Raw genomic sequence first — 16,348 nt, forward strand, 5'->3', positions numbered from 1 at the left:
GGAGGAGGGGAGGGCCGATAACGATAACGCATCCCACCAAAATCGCAGATGCAGATTGGCGGGATCCGCTGATAAGCTCAAACTTGGGCCCTCTGATTCGCCAGACGCCCGTCGCAAACCGCAGCCAACATGTCAGCGACACCCGACAGCTTTTGTTTTGTCTTGCCACAGCAATCACTGAGCACATGGAATCAGAAACCAGAGGGAATACCGCCCGTTAATATTTGCAAACATTTGTTCCCACGGATATAGGCGAGCGGAATGCAGTAAATAGACACACATATACTCCGTACACAAGTATGACTGGCTGGCAAGTGGCCCATTCTGCAGCAAACACTACTCCTAGGTACCTACAGAGGCTTGGCTCAACCTGAATTAGCATCGTCTTCGCCTCTCTTTCTACAATAAAGCTGCGGGGTTGTCTCTCTTCCACCATCCTAAGCGCACCTACACCCCTTTCCTTTTCTCTCCTTTCCCTCTCCTTTCCCTCTCCTTACACTCCCTCCTCATCCTCCTACCCAAAGACCTTCGAAGCGTGCTGAGTGCTTACCTGATATCACATCTCACTGTGAACTGGTTCTCGGCAGCTTCCTGGCAACATGGCGCCTATCGCCATCTCCCCCGAGCGGGATGTCGGGCCTTTGAACTCGCTCACAACCAACTTTGACGATACCATTCGCTTCTACCTCAATGGCACCCGGGTCGTGCTAGACGAGATTGACCCCGAGCTAACTCTTTTGGAGTACTTGCGAGGCATCGGTTTGACGGGAACCAAGCTGTATGTCCAGGCCCTAGCTTTCTGGCCCCCAGGAGATTGAAGCAATCATGACACACACTAACACCCATCAGTGGATGTGGCGAAGGCGGTTGCGGTGCCTGCACCGTCGTCATCTCCCAGTTCAATCCGACGACGAAGCAGATCTACCATGCGAGCGTAAACGCTTGTCTGGCACCCCTAGCCAGTGTCGACGGCAAGCACGTAATCACCATCGAGGGCATCGGAAACACAAAGAGGCCACACCCCACCCAGGAGCGCGTGGCGAAGAGCAACGGCAGTCAGTGTGGTTTCTGCACCCCCGGCATTGTCATGAGCTTGTACGCTCTGCTACGCAACAACGACTCGCCCTCGGAAGAAGACATCGAGGAAGCCTTCGATGGCAACTTGTGCAGGTGTACCGGCTACAAGCCTATTCTCGAGGCCGCGCAGACATTTAGCGTCGAGAGGGGATGTGGAAAGGCGAGGACGAATGGTGGTTCGGGCTGCTGCATGGAGAATGGCAACGGCGAGAAGAAGGAGGGCGGATGCTGCATGGACAAGGCAAAGCTTGATGACCAACCTATCAAGAGATTCACGCCCCCCGGCTTCATCGAGTACAATCCCGATACCGAACTCATCTTCCCACCCGCCCTCAAGAAGCACGAGATGAGGCCGCTTTCGTTCGGCAACAAGAGGAAGAAGTGGTACAGGCCAGTAACCCTTCAGCAGCTGCTGGATATCAAGAGCGTACACCCTGCAGCCAAGATTATCGGTGGCAGCACCGAAACCCAGATTGAAGTAAAGTTCAAGGCGGCACAATACCCCGTCTCCGTTTTCGTCTGTGACATTGCCGAGTTGCGACAGTACGAATTTAAGGATGACCACCTAGAGATTGGAGGAAACGTCGTCCTGACAGACTTGGAGCACATTAGCAAAGTGGCAACACGTCACTATGGAGACGCTCGTGGCCAGGTATTTGAGGGCATTTACAAGCAACTCAAGTACTTTGCTGGCAGACAGATCCGCAATGTTGGTACCCCTGCTGGGAACTTGGTTACTGCATCGCCCATCTCAGACTTGAACCCGGTACTCTGGGCAGCCAATGCCGTCTTGGTGGCCAAGTCTCAGAGCGAAGAGACCGAGATCCCCATGTCACAGTTCTTCACAGGATACCGACGTACAGCACTTCCTCAAGACGCCATCATTGCTTCCATTAGGATACCCGTGACGGCTGCCAAGAATGAGTTCTTCAGAGCATACAAGCAGGCCAAGAGGAAAGACGACGACATTGCCATCGTGACCGGTGCTCTACGGATCAAGATGGACGACGATGGCGTAGTGACCGAGTGCAACCTCATCTACGGTGGAATGGCGGCCATGACAGTAGCCGCGAAGAACACCATGGAGTACTTGGTGGGCAAGCGCATTGCAGAGCTCGAGACCCTCGAAGGAGCAATGAATGCCTTGGGAACCGACTTTGACCTGCAATTCAGCGTTCCGGGAGGCATGGCTTCGTACCGAAAGGCGCTCGCCTTCAGCTTCTTCTACCGTTTCTACCACGACGTCATCGCCAATCTCGGTGGGAAGAGCGAGCATATAGATATCGAGGCGGTCGACGAACTTGAGCGTGGCATCTCTGGCGGAACCGAAGACCACGGCGCGGCTGCTGCGTACGAGCAGGAGACCGTGGGCAAGTCCAAGAGCCATGTTGCCGCTCTGAAGCAAGTCACTGGAGAGGCCCAATACATCGACGACATACCGGTGGCGAAGAACGAGCTGCATGGCTGCTTCGTGCTGTCGACAAAAGCTCACGCAAAGATCAAGTCGATCGACTACTCTCCCGCACTGAATATGGCTGGTGTCGTCGATTATATCGACAAGGGCGACGTCGATTCACCTGAGCAGAACCGCTGGGGCGCTCCCCACTTTGACGAGCTCTTCTTTGCCGAAGGCGAGGTTCATACTGCTGGTCAGCCCATCGCTATGATTTTGGCTACTTCAGCGTCGAGGGCAGCTGAGGCCGCACGTGCAGTCAAGGTCGAGTATGAGGACCTGCCATCAATCCTGACAATCGAAGAAGCGATCGAAAAGGACAGCTTCCACAACTACTACCGAGAGATCAAGAACGGCGACACTGAAGAGGCATTCAAGAACTGCGATCACATCTTCACCGGCACGGCGCGAATGGGTGGCCAGGAGCACTTCTACCTCGAGACGCAGGCTTCATTGGTAGTCCCCAAGCTCGAGGATGGCGAGATGGAGGTGTTTTCCAGCACCCAAAACGCTAACGAGACGTAAGCTCACTCTTCATGAAATTTGTGGTTTTTGTACTAACAGCTTGTAGACAAGTCTTTGTTGCTCGGATGACGGGCGTAGCAGCAAACAAAATCGTCGTTCGCGTCAAGCGACTTGGTGGTGGCTTCGGAGGCAAGGAGACGAGATCAATCCAACTCAGCGCACCGCTCGCGCTCGCAGCGAGGAAAACGAGGCGGCCGTGTCGCTACATGCTGACGAGAGAAGAGGACATGGTCACTTCGGGGCAGCGCCATCCGTTCTTGGGCAGATGGAAGGTCGGCGTGAACAAGGACGGCAAGATACAAGCGCTGGATCTCGACGTCTTCAATAACGCCGGTTGGACATTCGACTTGAGCGCGGCCGTCTGCGAGCGAGCAATGTCCCATTCGGACGGCTGCTACAGGATTCCCAACGTCTTCATCCGCGGCCGGCTGTGCAAGACCAACACCATGTCGAACACGGCCTTTAGAGGATTTGGCGGACCTCAGGGCATGTTCATTGCCGAGACTTACATGGAGGAGGTTGCGGATCGATTGGGCATGCCAGTCGAGAAGTTCCGTGAGATCAACTTCTACAAGCCGTTGGAGCCGACGCATTTCAACCAGCCCCTGACTGACTGGCACGTACCACTGATGTACAAGCAAGTTCAGGACGAGGCAAAGTATGAGCTGCGGAGAGAGCTTATCCGGCGCTTCAACGATGGCAACAAGTGGCGCAAGCGTGGCCTAGCAATCATCCCGACAAAGTTCGGTATCTCCTTTACTGCCCTCTTCCTAAACCAGGCGGGCGCTCTCGTACACATCTACCACGACGGATCCGTCCTGGTGGCCCACGGCGGTACGGAGATGGGTCAGGGACTGCACACGAAGATGACGCAGATCGCCGCACAAGCTCTCGAGGTGCCGTTGGACAACGTCTTCATCTCCGAGACGGCGACCAACACGGTGGCCAACGCCTCAGCGACGGCCGCGTCGGCCTCGTCAGACCTCAACGGTTACGCCATCTACAACGCGTGCGCGCAGCTCAACGAGCGCCTGGCGCCGTACAGGGAGAAGCTGGGACCCGGCGCGACGATGAAGGATCTGGCGCACGCCGCGTACTTTGACCGAGTGAACCTTTCGGCGCAAGGGTTCTACAAGACACCGGAGATCGGGTACACGTGGGGCGAGAACAGGGGCAAGATGTTCTTCTACTTCACGCAGGGCGTCACGGCGGCCGAGGTGGAGATTGACACACTCACCGGCACGTGGACGTGCCTCCGGGCCGACATCAAGATGGACGTCGGGCAGTCCATCAACCCGGCGCTCGACTACGGCCAGATCCAGGGCGCCTTTGTCCAAGGGTTAGGCCTCTTCACGATGGAGGAGTCGCTCTGGCTTCGCAACGGGCCGATGGCGGGTAACCTCTTCACGCGGGGTCCGGGAGCGTACAAGATCCCCGGGTTCCGCGACATTCCGCAAGAGTTCAACGTGACGCTGCTCAAGGACGTGGAGTGGAAGGACCTGCGGACGATTCAACGATCGAGGGGCGTGGGCGAGCCGCCGCTGTTCATGGGCAGCGCGGTGTTCTTTGCGATCCGCGACGCGCTCAAGGCGTCGAGGGCGCAGTACGGGGTGGCGGCGACGGTCGGGGAGGACCGGGAGGGGGATGGCCTGCTCAGGTTGGAGAGCCCGGCTACACCCGAGAGGATCCGGCTAAGCTGCGAGGATCCGATTATGAGGAGGGCCAGGGTGCTGCCGAAGGAGGGGGAGAAGAGCTTTTTCGTAGCCATTTAGCAACGGGCGCCAAGACTCTTTTCGGTTTGCATGGGATTCTTTTCTTGTTTTCTTGGAGGGGTTAGGTGCTCAAGTGTCGATTTTTTGGTGTTCAATTCGTAAAGAGTCTGGCGAACTTGACGAAGATTTTACGATATGTTGTGTCACTTCATTCAATTCTCCCCTTGTAGTATTGCATAACCATTACTGCGAAGTACCCAGGAGAGCAATGCGTCACACGATCTCGAATGCGCCCCCAAATCGCCAAGTCCCGTGAGCACAGAGAGATGGGATGATGAGGGGGACGACTTTGGGGCCGGGGTAGCCGGGGCGATGGATGAAGCAGCACGAACTTGGAAGCGGTAGTGATTATCTCTCAGCTGGAAAGCCGTGGACCAGGGCGGCCGAGGGGAAGCAAGAGAGTGCGAGAGAGCGAAGCAGAAAACCACCTTGGGCCGAATGGCGGGCTGTGGTTTCATGCTTACATTACATTGCATGCTGCAGGCGACTGGAGAATACTAGCTCTCAGCCGTTGGTCCTTTTCCATTCTGCTTCGCTGCCGTTGGAGCGCAAATTGACTAGGTACACTAGTAATACTGGCTGAATCGTTGTAGTCAGAAGAAGATGGGACGAAGGACCACTTGGTTTGCGGGCTTGCCTTGACATTTTCGAGAGCCAAGAATTTACCGTTTGGTTTGATGCGACGGTGGTGATGGAGCTGCTCAGGGGATTTCGGGAACAGCGACTAAAGATAGCTCGTAGGGCAGAAGGGAAGCTGCATTGACGGGTGGGTTCCTCTAGCAATGTCTGTGCCATGCGTGCTGGTGTGATATCATTGCTTTGAATTGGCAGATGATTGACCGAGGTACCTTTTCGTAAAATGTCACCGAGTCGTAAATGTGCGTGATGAGACCTTCACCGAGGTAAAAGGTGACAAGTCGGGATGAAGGAGAAGGCGGGGAAACCAAATCGCATTCTCTCCCCTACCGCTTCTCTCTGCGACTCTCTCGCTCTCATTTTGCTTGTCTCATCGGGCGACGTCCGACCAGCTAGGTGAGGGGGGATACCTCATTACATGACGATTACTGGTTGTAACCCACTTCTGCACAGCTGCGCCCAGCCTTGGATACCGTGCCGTGAGTCGTGATTTACTGATAAGATTGTGGCTGTAGACCTCAGAGTTTAGTGAAGTGGTTTCTCACGATTGAGGTTGATGAGTGAAATCGTACGCAGTATTGAGTGAGTGAGTGAAGATTGAGTGAGATGACGAAGTAGCATCCCCCGCTTGGGTCAGGTACTTTCCACTACCAGGAACACAACAACATCGATCTTGCCTGTCCTGGGCTCGTCCCAAAGGCTAATGTGTCGAAGTGGGTGGGAAGGAATGCCGGGTGCTCAATTAGCTAACCCACTTCCCATGGCAATTGGGTACGGATACGCCGCCTGCCCGTTGTCGTTTTTTTCCCTTTTCCTTTTCTGCGAAGCTTTCAGCCAAGGTACCAGGTTGGTTCCCTCTCGCCTGGCTCGCCTGGTTCAGCTCCCATCCCATTCCCTTGGGACTGATCATCATTTGCTCATTGCGCCAAAAGCCCGCACCCATTTTTTCTTCTTCTCCATGCGACTGTCCAAAGCCACCACGACCAGAACACCAACACCTACACCTACACCACAAATTGCGACCACGCTCGAAAACGCCCACGATTCCGCGATCCCCGGACCCGAAGCGAATGAACGTACCAGGAGGACGAGGACTACCTAGGAACTTGGAAAAGAGGATCGGCAGTTTCCAACGGATCCCTTGCAATCTGTGTCCAACTCGAGAACTGCAAGGCGGGACGAATCCGAAAGCAAGCAAAGCAAAGCAACCATAGCCGAACTCAGCCCGCCGGCTACCCGCACGCGACAACCTCGTTTTCCCTACCACTCTGTCTGCAGAAACCCGCCACGCCCAATCTTTTGCGCAGACACTCGAGAGCACACCACGGTCGATTAGCATTATTCACCCCCGGTGTCAAATGATCTGCGAACCCTCGTCTACTGCGTAACCTTTGAGGTCCAATGGGAGCCGCTGCCCCATTGAACTGATTCCGAGCCCGCCCTCCACCACCACCACTCCTCCCACTACCACCACCACCACCCATAACTGCTGCCGTCACCCGTCCTGGGTCTCTCGCCATGCCAGATAACGGCAAAGACGTAAAGTCTGAAGCGCAAGACGACAAGGAAAAGCGCGACAAGACCGAGAACAATGGTGGCCATGCTCACTCGGCCAAGAGCCCCAAAAAACGCCGCAAGGTCAACCACGGTATGTTGAACCCCACGTACAGCTGCGCGCTGTATCCGCGGGCTCCCTTGAGACTGCGATTGCAGCTGCTGCAGCGACTCTCTCTCTCAGTGCCGCAAGTCGTGCGGAAGCACCAGCTAATGTCATGTGCCCTCCCAGCTTGCGTCTACTGCCGGCGATCTGTAAGTCAGATAGCCCTTACCCAAACAGCATAACTGGCATTGCTTCCCCGGCTCCGCGCATGGTGTTGACACTATCATGTCTCTGCGATTGCTGCCGTGCGATGATTATGCCAACCAACGAAACCCCTGCCTGCATATACGCGCAACTTCGTCTCCCTGCAGAAGGAAACCTACAGGGCCTGAACAAACAATAAGCGGGAAAGAGAAAAGATGGCTGACGGATAGTGTCTTGCCTGCTCTATAGCATATGACATGCGATCTCGTATGTAAGATCTCTTTCTTCACACAACCTTGACACATGACGGGCTGCCTTGCTGCGGCGTCCGTTTATCTCTGTCTCCTCGCGCTGTCCACTCGGCTTCCTGGAAGCCCTGTGCGGGGATGAGCGCGCGCATGCCGTTTCTTTGGCTCGTACCACACCCGCTGACATGTTGTGCCTAGGAACGACCATGTACAAGATGCATCAAGCGCAATATTGGCCACCTCTGCCACGATGAGCCCCGCGATGCCGATTCCAAAAAAGCCAAGAGCTCTCACGCGCCATCCGCTGTCGACGAGTCCGAGACGACGCAATCTGAGCTCACGAGAAGCTCCATCGACCAATCTGCGACCGGGTCCATGGGCCCGCCGCCCCCTTTCGACCGCAAGGCGTCTGCTTTTGGCGCCGCTGTACTGGGCCAGGGGAACCCGCTGCACCTCGTGTCACCGGGGGCAGGCACCGGCATGGCGGGAAACGGCAGCAATGTGAACCAATGTAGGTCTTCACCCGCGGGCTTGTTCTCCCCCTTTTCCACAGTGCCGTGCTGTTCGTACTTGGGGGCTCCTTGCTCTTTTTGCACGCGTCTGCGCTCTCCAGGGAGTACAGAAGGACAACAAGCAGCCTCAACTTGAGAGAGACTCGGAAGCTAACGTGATGCGCCCCGGTCGAACAGTCGCTGGATTCTCCGATGCCTGGTTGACGGCCCAGAACCACTACCACGACATGCAAAGCTATCACCCCAACAACTACTTGATCGCCCCCGAAGTCACGCACGAGTTCAACCTGTTGAATGACTTTCTGCAGACGAGCTTACTGGATGACGGCGGCATTGTCTCCGACGAGTCCCAAAACAGCCCCGCTTTCAGCAGGACCGCGGGCGCCAACGATATGCTGCCGACGTTTGGAAATCATAATGGGAATAACCGGGCCGGTGCTAGCAATGGCAATAATGCGCTTTCGCAGATGCTGCCTCCACAGAACCTGGAGCAGGGCAAGGCGATATCACGGCCAGGCAGCATCGTTCAGGGCGACAAAGACAAGGCGCGTGAATACTACCTCCAGGCGGCCGATCCGTCAGGAAATGACACCCCCGAGGAGCGCATGGACCGTGTATTAAAGGCCAAGTACGAGGCCGGTCTGCTGAAGCCTTTCAACTACGTCAAGGGCTACGCGCGACTAGGCACGTACCTGGATGGCCACATTGCTGCATCATCGAAGCAAAAGATTCTGCGAACGATTGATCGATTCCGACCCAAGTTCCGCGAAAAGGCGCAAGCTCTGACGGATATGGAACTGCTCTACGTGGAAATGTGGTTCGAGAAACAGCTCATGGAGTACGACCGTGTATTTGCCAGTATGGCGGTGCCAGCGTGTTGTTGGCGGAGAACTGGAGAGATCTTCAGAGGCAATAATGAGATGGCGGAACTTCTCCACGTGCCTGTGGAGAACCTACGCGATGTACGTCTTGTGGTCATTTCAAGCAAGTCACGTTGCAACTAACCAGATCATAGGGCAAGATCTCACTCCACGAGATTCTGACGGAAGAGTCTCTCGTGCGATACTGGGAAGAGTTTGGAACCATCGCCTTCGATCCCGCTCACGATACGTTACTTACAGCCTGCACACTAAAGAACCCAGACGACAAGGCGACAGACCCGGTGGTTCATTGCTGCTTCTCTTTTATGATTCAACGAGATAATCACAAAATGTTGGTATCTGCCCACCCACTAGTCTCGCGCCTTTTGAAGCTGACAAGTAGACAGCCCTACACTCATCGTAGGTAACTTCTTGCCCAACGATCCAGCCCGGCCGTAATCGTTTGCATTGCAGGGGGACCTATTGGAAAACTTTGGTTTCGGGGAGGGGGGGTTGGAAACACAAAATCAAAGGGGGCAGGCGTTATTGGATACCAGAGCATTCTCCGGTTCGGTTGCATTTTGAACGTTCTTCTGCATAGGCGGGAGGAACGGTCCACCGCCAGTATATAACAGGCACATCTAGTATAGCCTTATTTTCTTGTTTGAAGCCTCAAGTAATCGCTTCCCATCATGTACTTCAGGTCCTGTTCTTTCCGATCCGGGTCAGAAGCTTGTCTAGGGGGAGTAACCCCGTGTCCGGATACAGGTGCTTTCGAGGAAGGCGCATACGAGATTTATGCCTGTCGCGAATGACTTGGCACTTGCCACTTTCGCATCGTATCACCTCTCGGTCTTTTTCAACCTCTTCGCTATTTCCTGAAGGAAGTGAAATGCTTTTATTGTCATGCACCCGACGCCCAATATTCGCTCTCAACTTGCTCTCCACGAAGTGAACACCTGGTTCACATGATCTCGACCTCCCAGGCCTGCCCTCGCCAAGGACAATGCCCCCTCAACGGTGCGCAAAGTCGCCCAAAAGCAACAGCAGCGTGGACAAAATCAACTCCTTCGCAAGTCCGTAGCATCCCGCAGATGAAGCTTTCGTGGTCTGCAAGCTGACCTGTAGTCTGAAAGCATTCTCTCAGGCCCTCTCGACGCGCCTTCCCTCCGCAAACGATACCCTCTCCATCGACGCCCTGCTCGTGGAGCTTAACCCCCAGCTCGAGACGATTATCCGTTTCTCTGGTAGTCCAAGAGCGAAACCCCAGAGGGCGGAACTTGACAGGAGGGGGACGGAGCTTTGGAATCTGTGTACCCGACAACGTCGTGAAAATGTAGACGGGACGGCGGCAGCACCGGCTGCGAGGAAGAAGCTTTTGTTGCGGAGTAGGACGTTTGCTTTCTTTATGATTAGCATCGCGAGGGGTGTTCCGAGCGGTGCTGAGCCGCAGCTTGCGGATGTGGTGCATGTGATGAAGTTGGCGCTCAAGGCGGGGAAGACGTGTCTTGGTAAGTCGGGAGGTTAGCGGGAATTCTTGGGACGAAGAGGAAGCTACTTACATGGTGTATAGATGAAGCCGGTGCCAGCTCGAGTGCTCTGAAGCTCGCCGAGACTGTATTCGAGAAGGGGGCGGGATACAGCGCGACATTAAGTCAGCTACAGGCCAAAATGTTGGGACCGGATGATTTGAAAGAATGTAAAAAGTTGGACGCTGAATACTTCATACTCCGAGCAGTACTGGCAAGTTCGCTCTTGAGTTTGATGATGCGGCCGCTCCTATAGCTGACCGTGGAAGATAGGCCTGGAAAACGGATAACTTTCCCGTCATGGAGTTCATGTACAGCAAGGGACACCTCCAGCCGAATGCGCTCGATCTTACTTCGGCCGAGAAAATGACAGAGATATTATTCGAGATAGGCAAAGGCCTCTCCAAGAAGGAAGATTTCGGCATGGCGGTAAGGTGGCTCGAACGGGGGTACGACATCATCAACGCCCAGGACCTGTCGCTTCTCTCCCGCGACGCTATCGAGCTGCGCCTCTCCGTCTGCCAAGCCCTGATTCACGCGCTTCTGGGCCTCGGCACGCCAGAGTCCTCGGAAAAGGCACTTGACCTAGTCAGCTACATCGAGTCCGAGATTGGCGAGAAGCCCGTGGTCCTCCTCCTTCGCTTGGAGCTCTTACAGAAGGCGCCGGCCGAGATATTTGACATTGAGGCCTATGCTGATATTTTGAGGCGGATGGTGCGTTCTTTTAACTTCTCCGAGGCGCACTTTAAGCTCTTGGTTCATCACGCACGAAAGTTGCACGATAAGAGCCCGACGTTGGCGACGAGCGTCGTGGATGGGATGCTTAGGGGCACTATTGTCTCTTCTGGACGCGGAGAGTGGGTCGAGAGACTGGTATTGTTGAGGATATGGATGGAGACGACGCAGAGAGATGGTATGAGGGCCATAGAAGAGCTGATGGGGGTTCTGGTAGGCGTCCAAGATAACCTGAGTAAGCCTTTCGGGGCTTCTACGGCAGTCGGAGCTTTGACTGTGAGCTTGATTCAAGGGAGATGGAAAAGAAGGAATGCTAATATTGGTGCAGCTTATTTGGAAAAAGATCGAAGTCAACTACAATCAGGGACACTTCGACTTCGCAGATGGCTGGTGCCAAATAGCCCTGCAGCCGCTGTTCCAAAATGGCGGACCTGCGAATATGTCGAGACTTGGCAGGTGTGTATCTTCGCAGGAGTCTCAAGCTACGTACACTGACGACCGTAGAAAGCTCATTCTCTGTGCCCTTGGAAGAAACAACGCCGAGAGGGCGCGACAAGTCTTTCAGGGCATGTCCGAGACTGCGCAAAACGAACCGATGACGAGGTACCTCATGTACAAGGCTGCCCTCCGCTCATCCGACCAAGAATTGGCTGCTCAGTGTCTGGAAAGAGTAGCTCTCTCAGCACAAGAGGACCCTAATTTTCTTTATGCTTGCGTCCTCGAGGCGCAACAGGCTGGGGATAAGGTCTGCGCGATGCAGGCCATGAAGCAGCTGGTGGAGAAGTTCGAGTTCAGCGAGACGTCTCCGATTCATTTGCCAGCGCTGTTGCGGTGTAATATCCGACTCGCTGTCTCGATTGCTGAGAGCGAAAAGGGGACTAGGGAGCGGCAGAGTACAGTGGAGGAAGTGCTTGTGCTTTTTGAAGGAGGTGAGAGTGCATTATTCATCGGAGTCCATCACAGACTTATCATGTCGTCTTTTAGCTGTCGAGGCAATCCAGCGAGGCCTCAGAGACAAGGATGGTAACCGGCTGTTCACCGTCAAGGAACTCGACTGGTTCTGCCAGAACGCGTATAACCTCGGCCTCAAACACTCGGACAGCTGGGACGTAAAGCATCTTATCCGACTTTACAACAGCTGCCTCGCTATCACGAAGCATTATCCAGAGGATCTCCCTGCTGAAGCTGCGAGTGACCTCGCGTTCAGGACAATGTTTTGCGACTTCATCGCGGCCGCTGCTCTCGTATCGCTCGCCCGGACGGAAGACAACGTCGAGCAGCAGCTCCAGCATTATCTCGTCATGCGGAGGCATGTCGTGGCGTACAATGCAGCTCTGGAGAAGCAGATGAGCGATGGTCTGGATACGAGGCTGAAGAGCGATCTAACGGCCAAACTGGCAACTTTAATGGTGTTTGATTTTGAGGCTGCCATGGCATTGAAAAAGACTGATGAGCTGGGATTCATCATCCGTACGGCGGTGACGTGTCGGGACGTGAATACGCTCAAGGCGATGGGTGACATTGCGCTGCGAGGCAAATTGCCTGGACAAGGTAAGCAGCCTAACCCACCACGGATTGTTTTCCATCATAGGTGGCTACGAGGAGACCGTTGCTTACCATGCCGTGTTTCCACTGCTCGCAGCTCTCTATTCCACACTAGGCGTCATCGTCAACGAGATCTAGGAGCTCGAGAAGATGAAGGGCGACAGGCTAGCAAAGTACATCCGGTGCATGTTCCACGCCGTATTACCACTCGATGCGGCGCTGGGGCAGAGGCTGATGAAGCAGGCCGTCGACGTGGCGAGGGATTCTCGCAAGGTGCGTTTGCATTTCCTCCGCTGCTCGACCCCCCTCCCCCTCCCCCCTCCCCCCTCTTCGCTGTTGTTCGGCATGTTTTGTTAGGCAAAAACACTAAGAGCGATTCCACTTGACAGAGCCAGCATCCGTTCCCGGCCGAAGAGCTTGAGTGGCTCGTGACTGTGGGCTTTAACCAGGCAGTGGACGCGTACAATGTCCGACAAGACGACGAGTGCAATACGTGGGCGGATTTGGCGCTGAATTTGGCGCATTATGCTGATGACGGTGGAGAGTTGGAGAAGACGGTGCAGGAGAACCGGATGAAGTTGAAGTTTGACTTACCCTGAGATTAGTAGGTCACAGAGATATGGTCGCTTAGTTGATGACCATCCCAAGTAGATCCAATGACTGGTGTATTCTTTTCTCATCTACAAACCTCTTGTGCAAAATACAAGTGCGAGAAAAAGTAATACCGTTCCTTTCCTCTCGTGTAGTATATATCCCCAACCGCCAGCCTACGTTACCCAAACCTTGTTCGGCCTTGAAGCCGTCGTAGTTGCCCCTGCCGCCACCGCACCAGAGAAGCCATCGTATGCGTCGTGTCAATCGTTTATTTCGTGCCGTAAGTAGTTTGCGTCTTTATGACAACAACCGCGGAAGGGCTTAGCAGATGGCATGCGTTTTGCCAGTCTTACCCTGTAGGGAATGCTTTTCCTTCTGTTCAGACACGGTATGGTTAGTGAAATCTCATCCTGGGTGGGTTCGCGCGGGACCCGGGGGTTTTGGGGACAAACTCTGAACTTTGGATGGTTGTGGGTTGACTTCGAGCTGGTGAGGTGGTGCTTGTTGATGTACTCCTGTTGCCTCTTGACACCGTCCTGGTCCATCTGCTCGAGCAGGCCCATGCAGAGCTTGATATCGGTGATGAGGGCGTCACAGCGCGACTTGGAAAAGTCCTCACGGACGACGACGCGAAGCATCTTGAGGTCGTCGGTCTTGGGCGCCATGGTGTAGGCGGGCACGACCCAGCCACGGACACGTAGCTGGTGGGCGAGCGCAAACTCGTCGTAGTGGCGGACGCCCGGCTCACCCTCGGCGCCGGCGGGGACTTCGGGAAGGCGGAAGGCGACAAGGGGGAGACCCTCGCCGGAGCGCTTGGACATGATACGGAAGCCGAGGACCTCGAGGGACTGGGAGAGGTAGTCTGCGGTGCGGGTGAGGTTTGACATGATGGCGCGGTAGCCCTTCTTGCCTAGACGAATGAGCTGGTAGTATTGACCGATAACTTGTGAGGCGCCCTTTGAGAAGTTGAGGGTGAAGGAGGCCTGGTCTGCGCCGAGGTAGTTGATGTTGAAGACGAGTTCCTGGGGGAGAAACTCGGCAGAGCGCCAGACAACCCAGCCCACACCGGGATAGACGAGGCCGTACTGTAGTTTGTGTGTAAGTGAGTGAACCAAGAAGTTTGATACTCGGTAATTGAAGCACGAGAGAGGGAAATTACCTTGTGACCGGAGACATTTATGGAGACGACATTCTTGAGGCGGAAATCCCACTCAAGATCAGGAACGACAAAGGGAGCGACGAAACCTCCGCTGGCAGCATCAACGTGGATAGGCACATCGAGGTTCTTCTCGATCAGCAAGTCATTGACAGCCTTGACGTCTTCGTACTCGCCCGTGTAGGTGGTACCCAGGATGGCGCAGATACCAATGGTATTCTCGTCAATAAGGTCGACCGTCTCCTTGGGATCAATGACGTAGCGGTCAGGCGCGCAGTAGACGAGCTTCTCCTCGACCTCGAAGTAGCGGGCGGCCTTTTCCCAGCAGACCTGGACGGCGGAGGACATGACAATGTTGGGGTGCTCAGTGGACTTGCCCTCGGCCTGGCGCTTGTTCTTCCAGCGCTTCTTCATGGCGAGGACGGCGAGCATGATGGCCTCAGAGGAGCCGACGCATGAGGTGCCAACGGCGCCTACGCCTTCGCCCGCGCCAACGTCGGCGTGGAAGAGCTTGCCAATCATGGAGACGCAGCGGTTCTGGATGTCTGCTGAGGCGGGGTATTCTTCGTAGTCGATGAAGTTCTTGCTGAAGCTCTCGGCCTGTTCGTGGGAATACCATTGTTAGATTTCGGGATCTGGGTTCGTGTATGCGTTGCATAATGAGGGAGAAGGTGTTGGTGAGTATTTATTTACCATGAGCTTCTCGGCTTCTTCTTCCTGGGGCGGGGTGTTAGCTTGGAGTGTCACTACGGTTATTGGATTCGTCAAGTATTCACTCACCATGTAAGTTGTCACAAAGGAAGCCAGGCTATGAAGACGGGGGTTAACGATGGCCAGAAATGACAAGAGATTCCTGCATATGACGAAAGGAGAGGCCTACTTGAGCATGGGGTTACCGTCGAGACTGAGCTCGTCTTTGATCATGCGGTAGGCGACCTCCTTGGGCATCTCGCTCTCGGGCATCTCGCTCTTGGGAAGATCCTGGTTGGCGAAGCGAGAGCCATAGACGCTCGTGGTGTAGCAGTCATCGTGGTCAGCGAGCTGGAGCTGGACTTTCTTGAGCTGCTGCTGGACCTGGCGGAGGCTGGTGGCGGACGAGTCCTCGGCGCCGGAGGTAGAGCCAGAGTCTGGGGGCGTGTTGACGGTTGTGAGGTGAACCATTTTGAAGTGAAGAAGTAGCGGAGGGTGTTGGAGTGAGAAAACTGTGGTGCGAGGAGAGAAAGGGAGCTTTGAGCGTGGTGGGAAGCGGACGGAGGAGGATGTTTATATGAAGTCGAGACCGTTGACCTTTTACTGGAGCCGAAGCTGGAGCTGGAGCTGGACCTAGAGACTGGGCCGAGGCGAATGGACAGGTTGGAGAGAAGCAGAATGGGAGAATCTGGGAGTGGGAGCGAGGGGGAAGAAGGAGAAGAAAGAGAACAGGAGGAGGAGGGGCATTCACAGGGCCAAGCCATGGAAGCAACAAGCGGAGCTGGGAGGGCGGCCGTGGCACTGCGCTTGCATCTGCAGCTGCACCTCCAAGTCTAAGGCAAGGAGCTGGAACTGGAACTGGAACCGGGACCAAGGAAGCTACCCGAATTTAGCTACCTACCTATCTACCTTTGGTACACTTGGGTGCTAAATGAAGGTAGCTACGCAGCTTGAACTTACATTGAGGTACCTCCTGGAGTACATTCCTGGCGGGGTGGACGGCAGAGCTGGGACCATGTCAAAGAGACTTGACAGCTACAGTCACAGCTCCATCCTCACCAATCCCATGGCCCATTCCGTCTACTTCACCCAGCCCAATGGATCGTTGAGGGAGAAAGGCCGAGAGAACCGGATATGGAGACGTGGAGTGGGAGCTCTGGGAAGAGAGACCGAAAGAGAGAGGGCCAAGGCCAATGGCAGATGCAAGTGGGG

The 16,348-nt window shown here is 55.0% G+C and overlaps 4 protein-coding genes across 4 annotated transcripts; 2 read left to right on the plus strand and 2 right to left on the minus strand.

Moving 5' to 3' along the window:
• Positions 1–599: 599 nt before the first annotated feature.
• Positions 600–4,827, plus strand: CLUP02_01895 (xanthine dehydrogenase; the record flags this gene model as incomplete). The annotated part of the gene is made up of 3 exons (XM_049280931.1): positions 600–778; positions 850–3,051; positions 3,102–4,827. The coding sequence occupies 3 exons, from the start codon at positions 600–602 to the stop codon at positions 4,825–4,827; spliced, it is 4,107 nt and encodes a 1,368-aa protein (XP_049136888.1).
• Positions 4,828–5,331: 504 nt separating this feature from the next.
• Positions 5,332–5,622, minus strand: CLUP02_01896 (uncharacterized protein; the record flags this gene model as incomplete). Its single annotated transcript, XM_049280932.1, has 1 exon — positions 5,332–5,622. One exon carries the CDS (start codon positions 5,620–5,622, stop codon positions 5,332–5,334), a length of 291 nt encoding a protein of 96 aa, XP_049136889.1.
• Positions 5,623–6,981: 1,359 nt separating this feature from the next.
• Positions 6,982–13,295, plus strand: CLUP02_01897 (uncharacterized protein; the record flags this gene model as incomplete). The annotated part of the gene is made up of 13 exons (XM_049280933.1): positions 6,982–7,111; positions 7,250–7,272; positions 7,517–7,534; positions 7,714–8,026; positions 8,205–8,989; positions 9,043–9,192; positions 10,035–10,398; positions 10,461–10,624; positions 10,690–11,427; positions 11,495–12,080; positions 12,136–12,702; positions 12,866–12,969; positions 13,086–13,295. 13 exons carry the CDS (start codon positions 6,982–6,984, stop codon positions 13,293–13,295), a joined length of 4,152 nt encoding a protein of 1,383 aa, XP_049136890.1.
• A 255-nt stretch (positions 13,296–13,550) lies between these two features.
• CLUP02_01898 (glutamate decarboxylase) lies at positions 13,551–16,120 on the minus strand (the record flags this gene model as incomplete). Its single annotated transcript, XM_049280934.1, has 6 exons — positions 13,551–14,375; positions 14,450–15,046; positions 15,140–15,163; positions 15,227–15,254; positions 15,327–15,673; positions 16,097–16,120. 6 exons carry the CDS (start codon positions 16,118–16,120, stop codon positions 13,551–13,553), a joined length of 1,845 nt encoding a protein of 614 aa, XP_049136891.1.
• Positions 16,121–16,348: the final 228 nt, after the last annotated feature.

The sequence above is a fragment of the Colletotrichum lupini genome, chromosome 1 (assembly GCF_023278565.1).
Source record: "Colletotrichum lupini chromosome 1, complete sequence".
NCBI lineage: Eukaryota > Fungi > Ascomycota > Sordariomycetes > Glomerellales > Glomerellaceae > Colletotrichum > Colletotrichum lupini.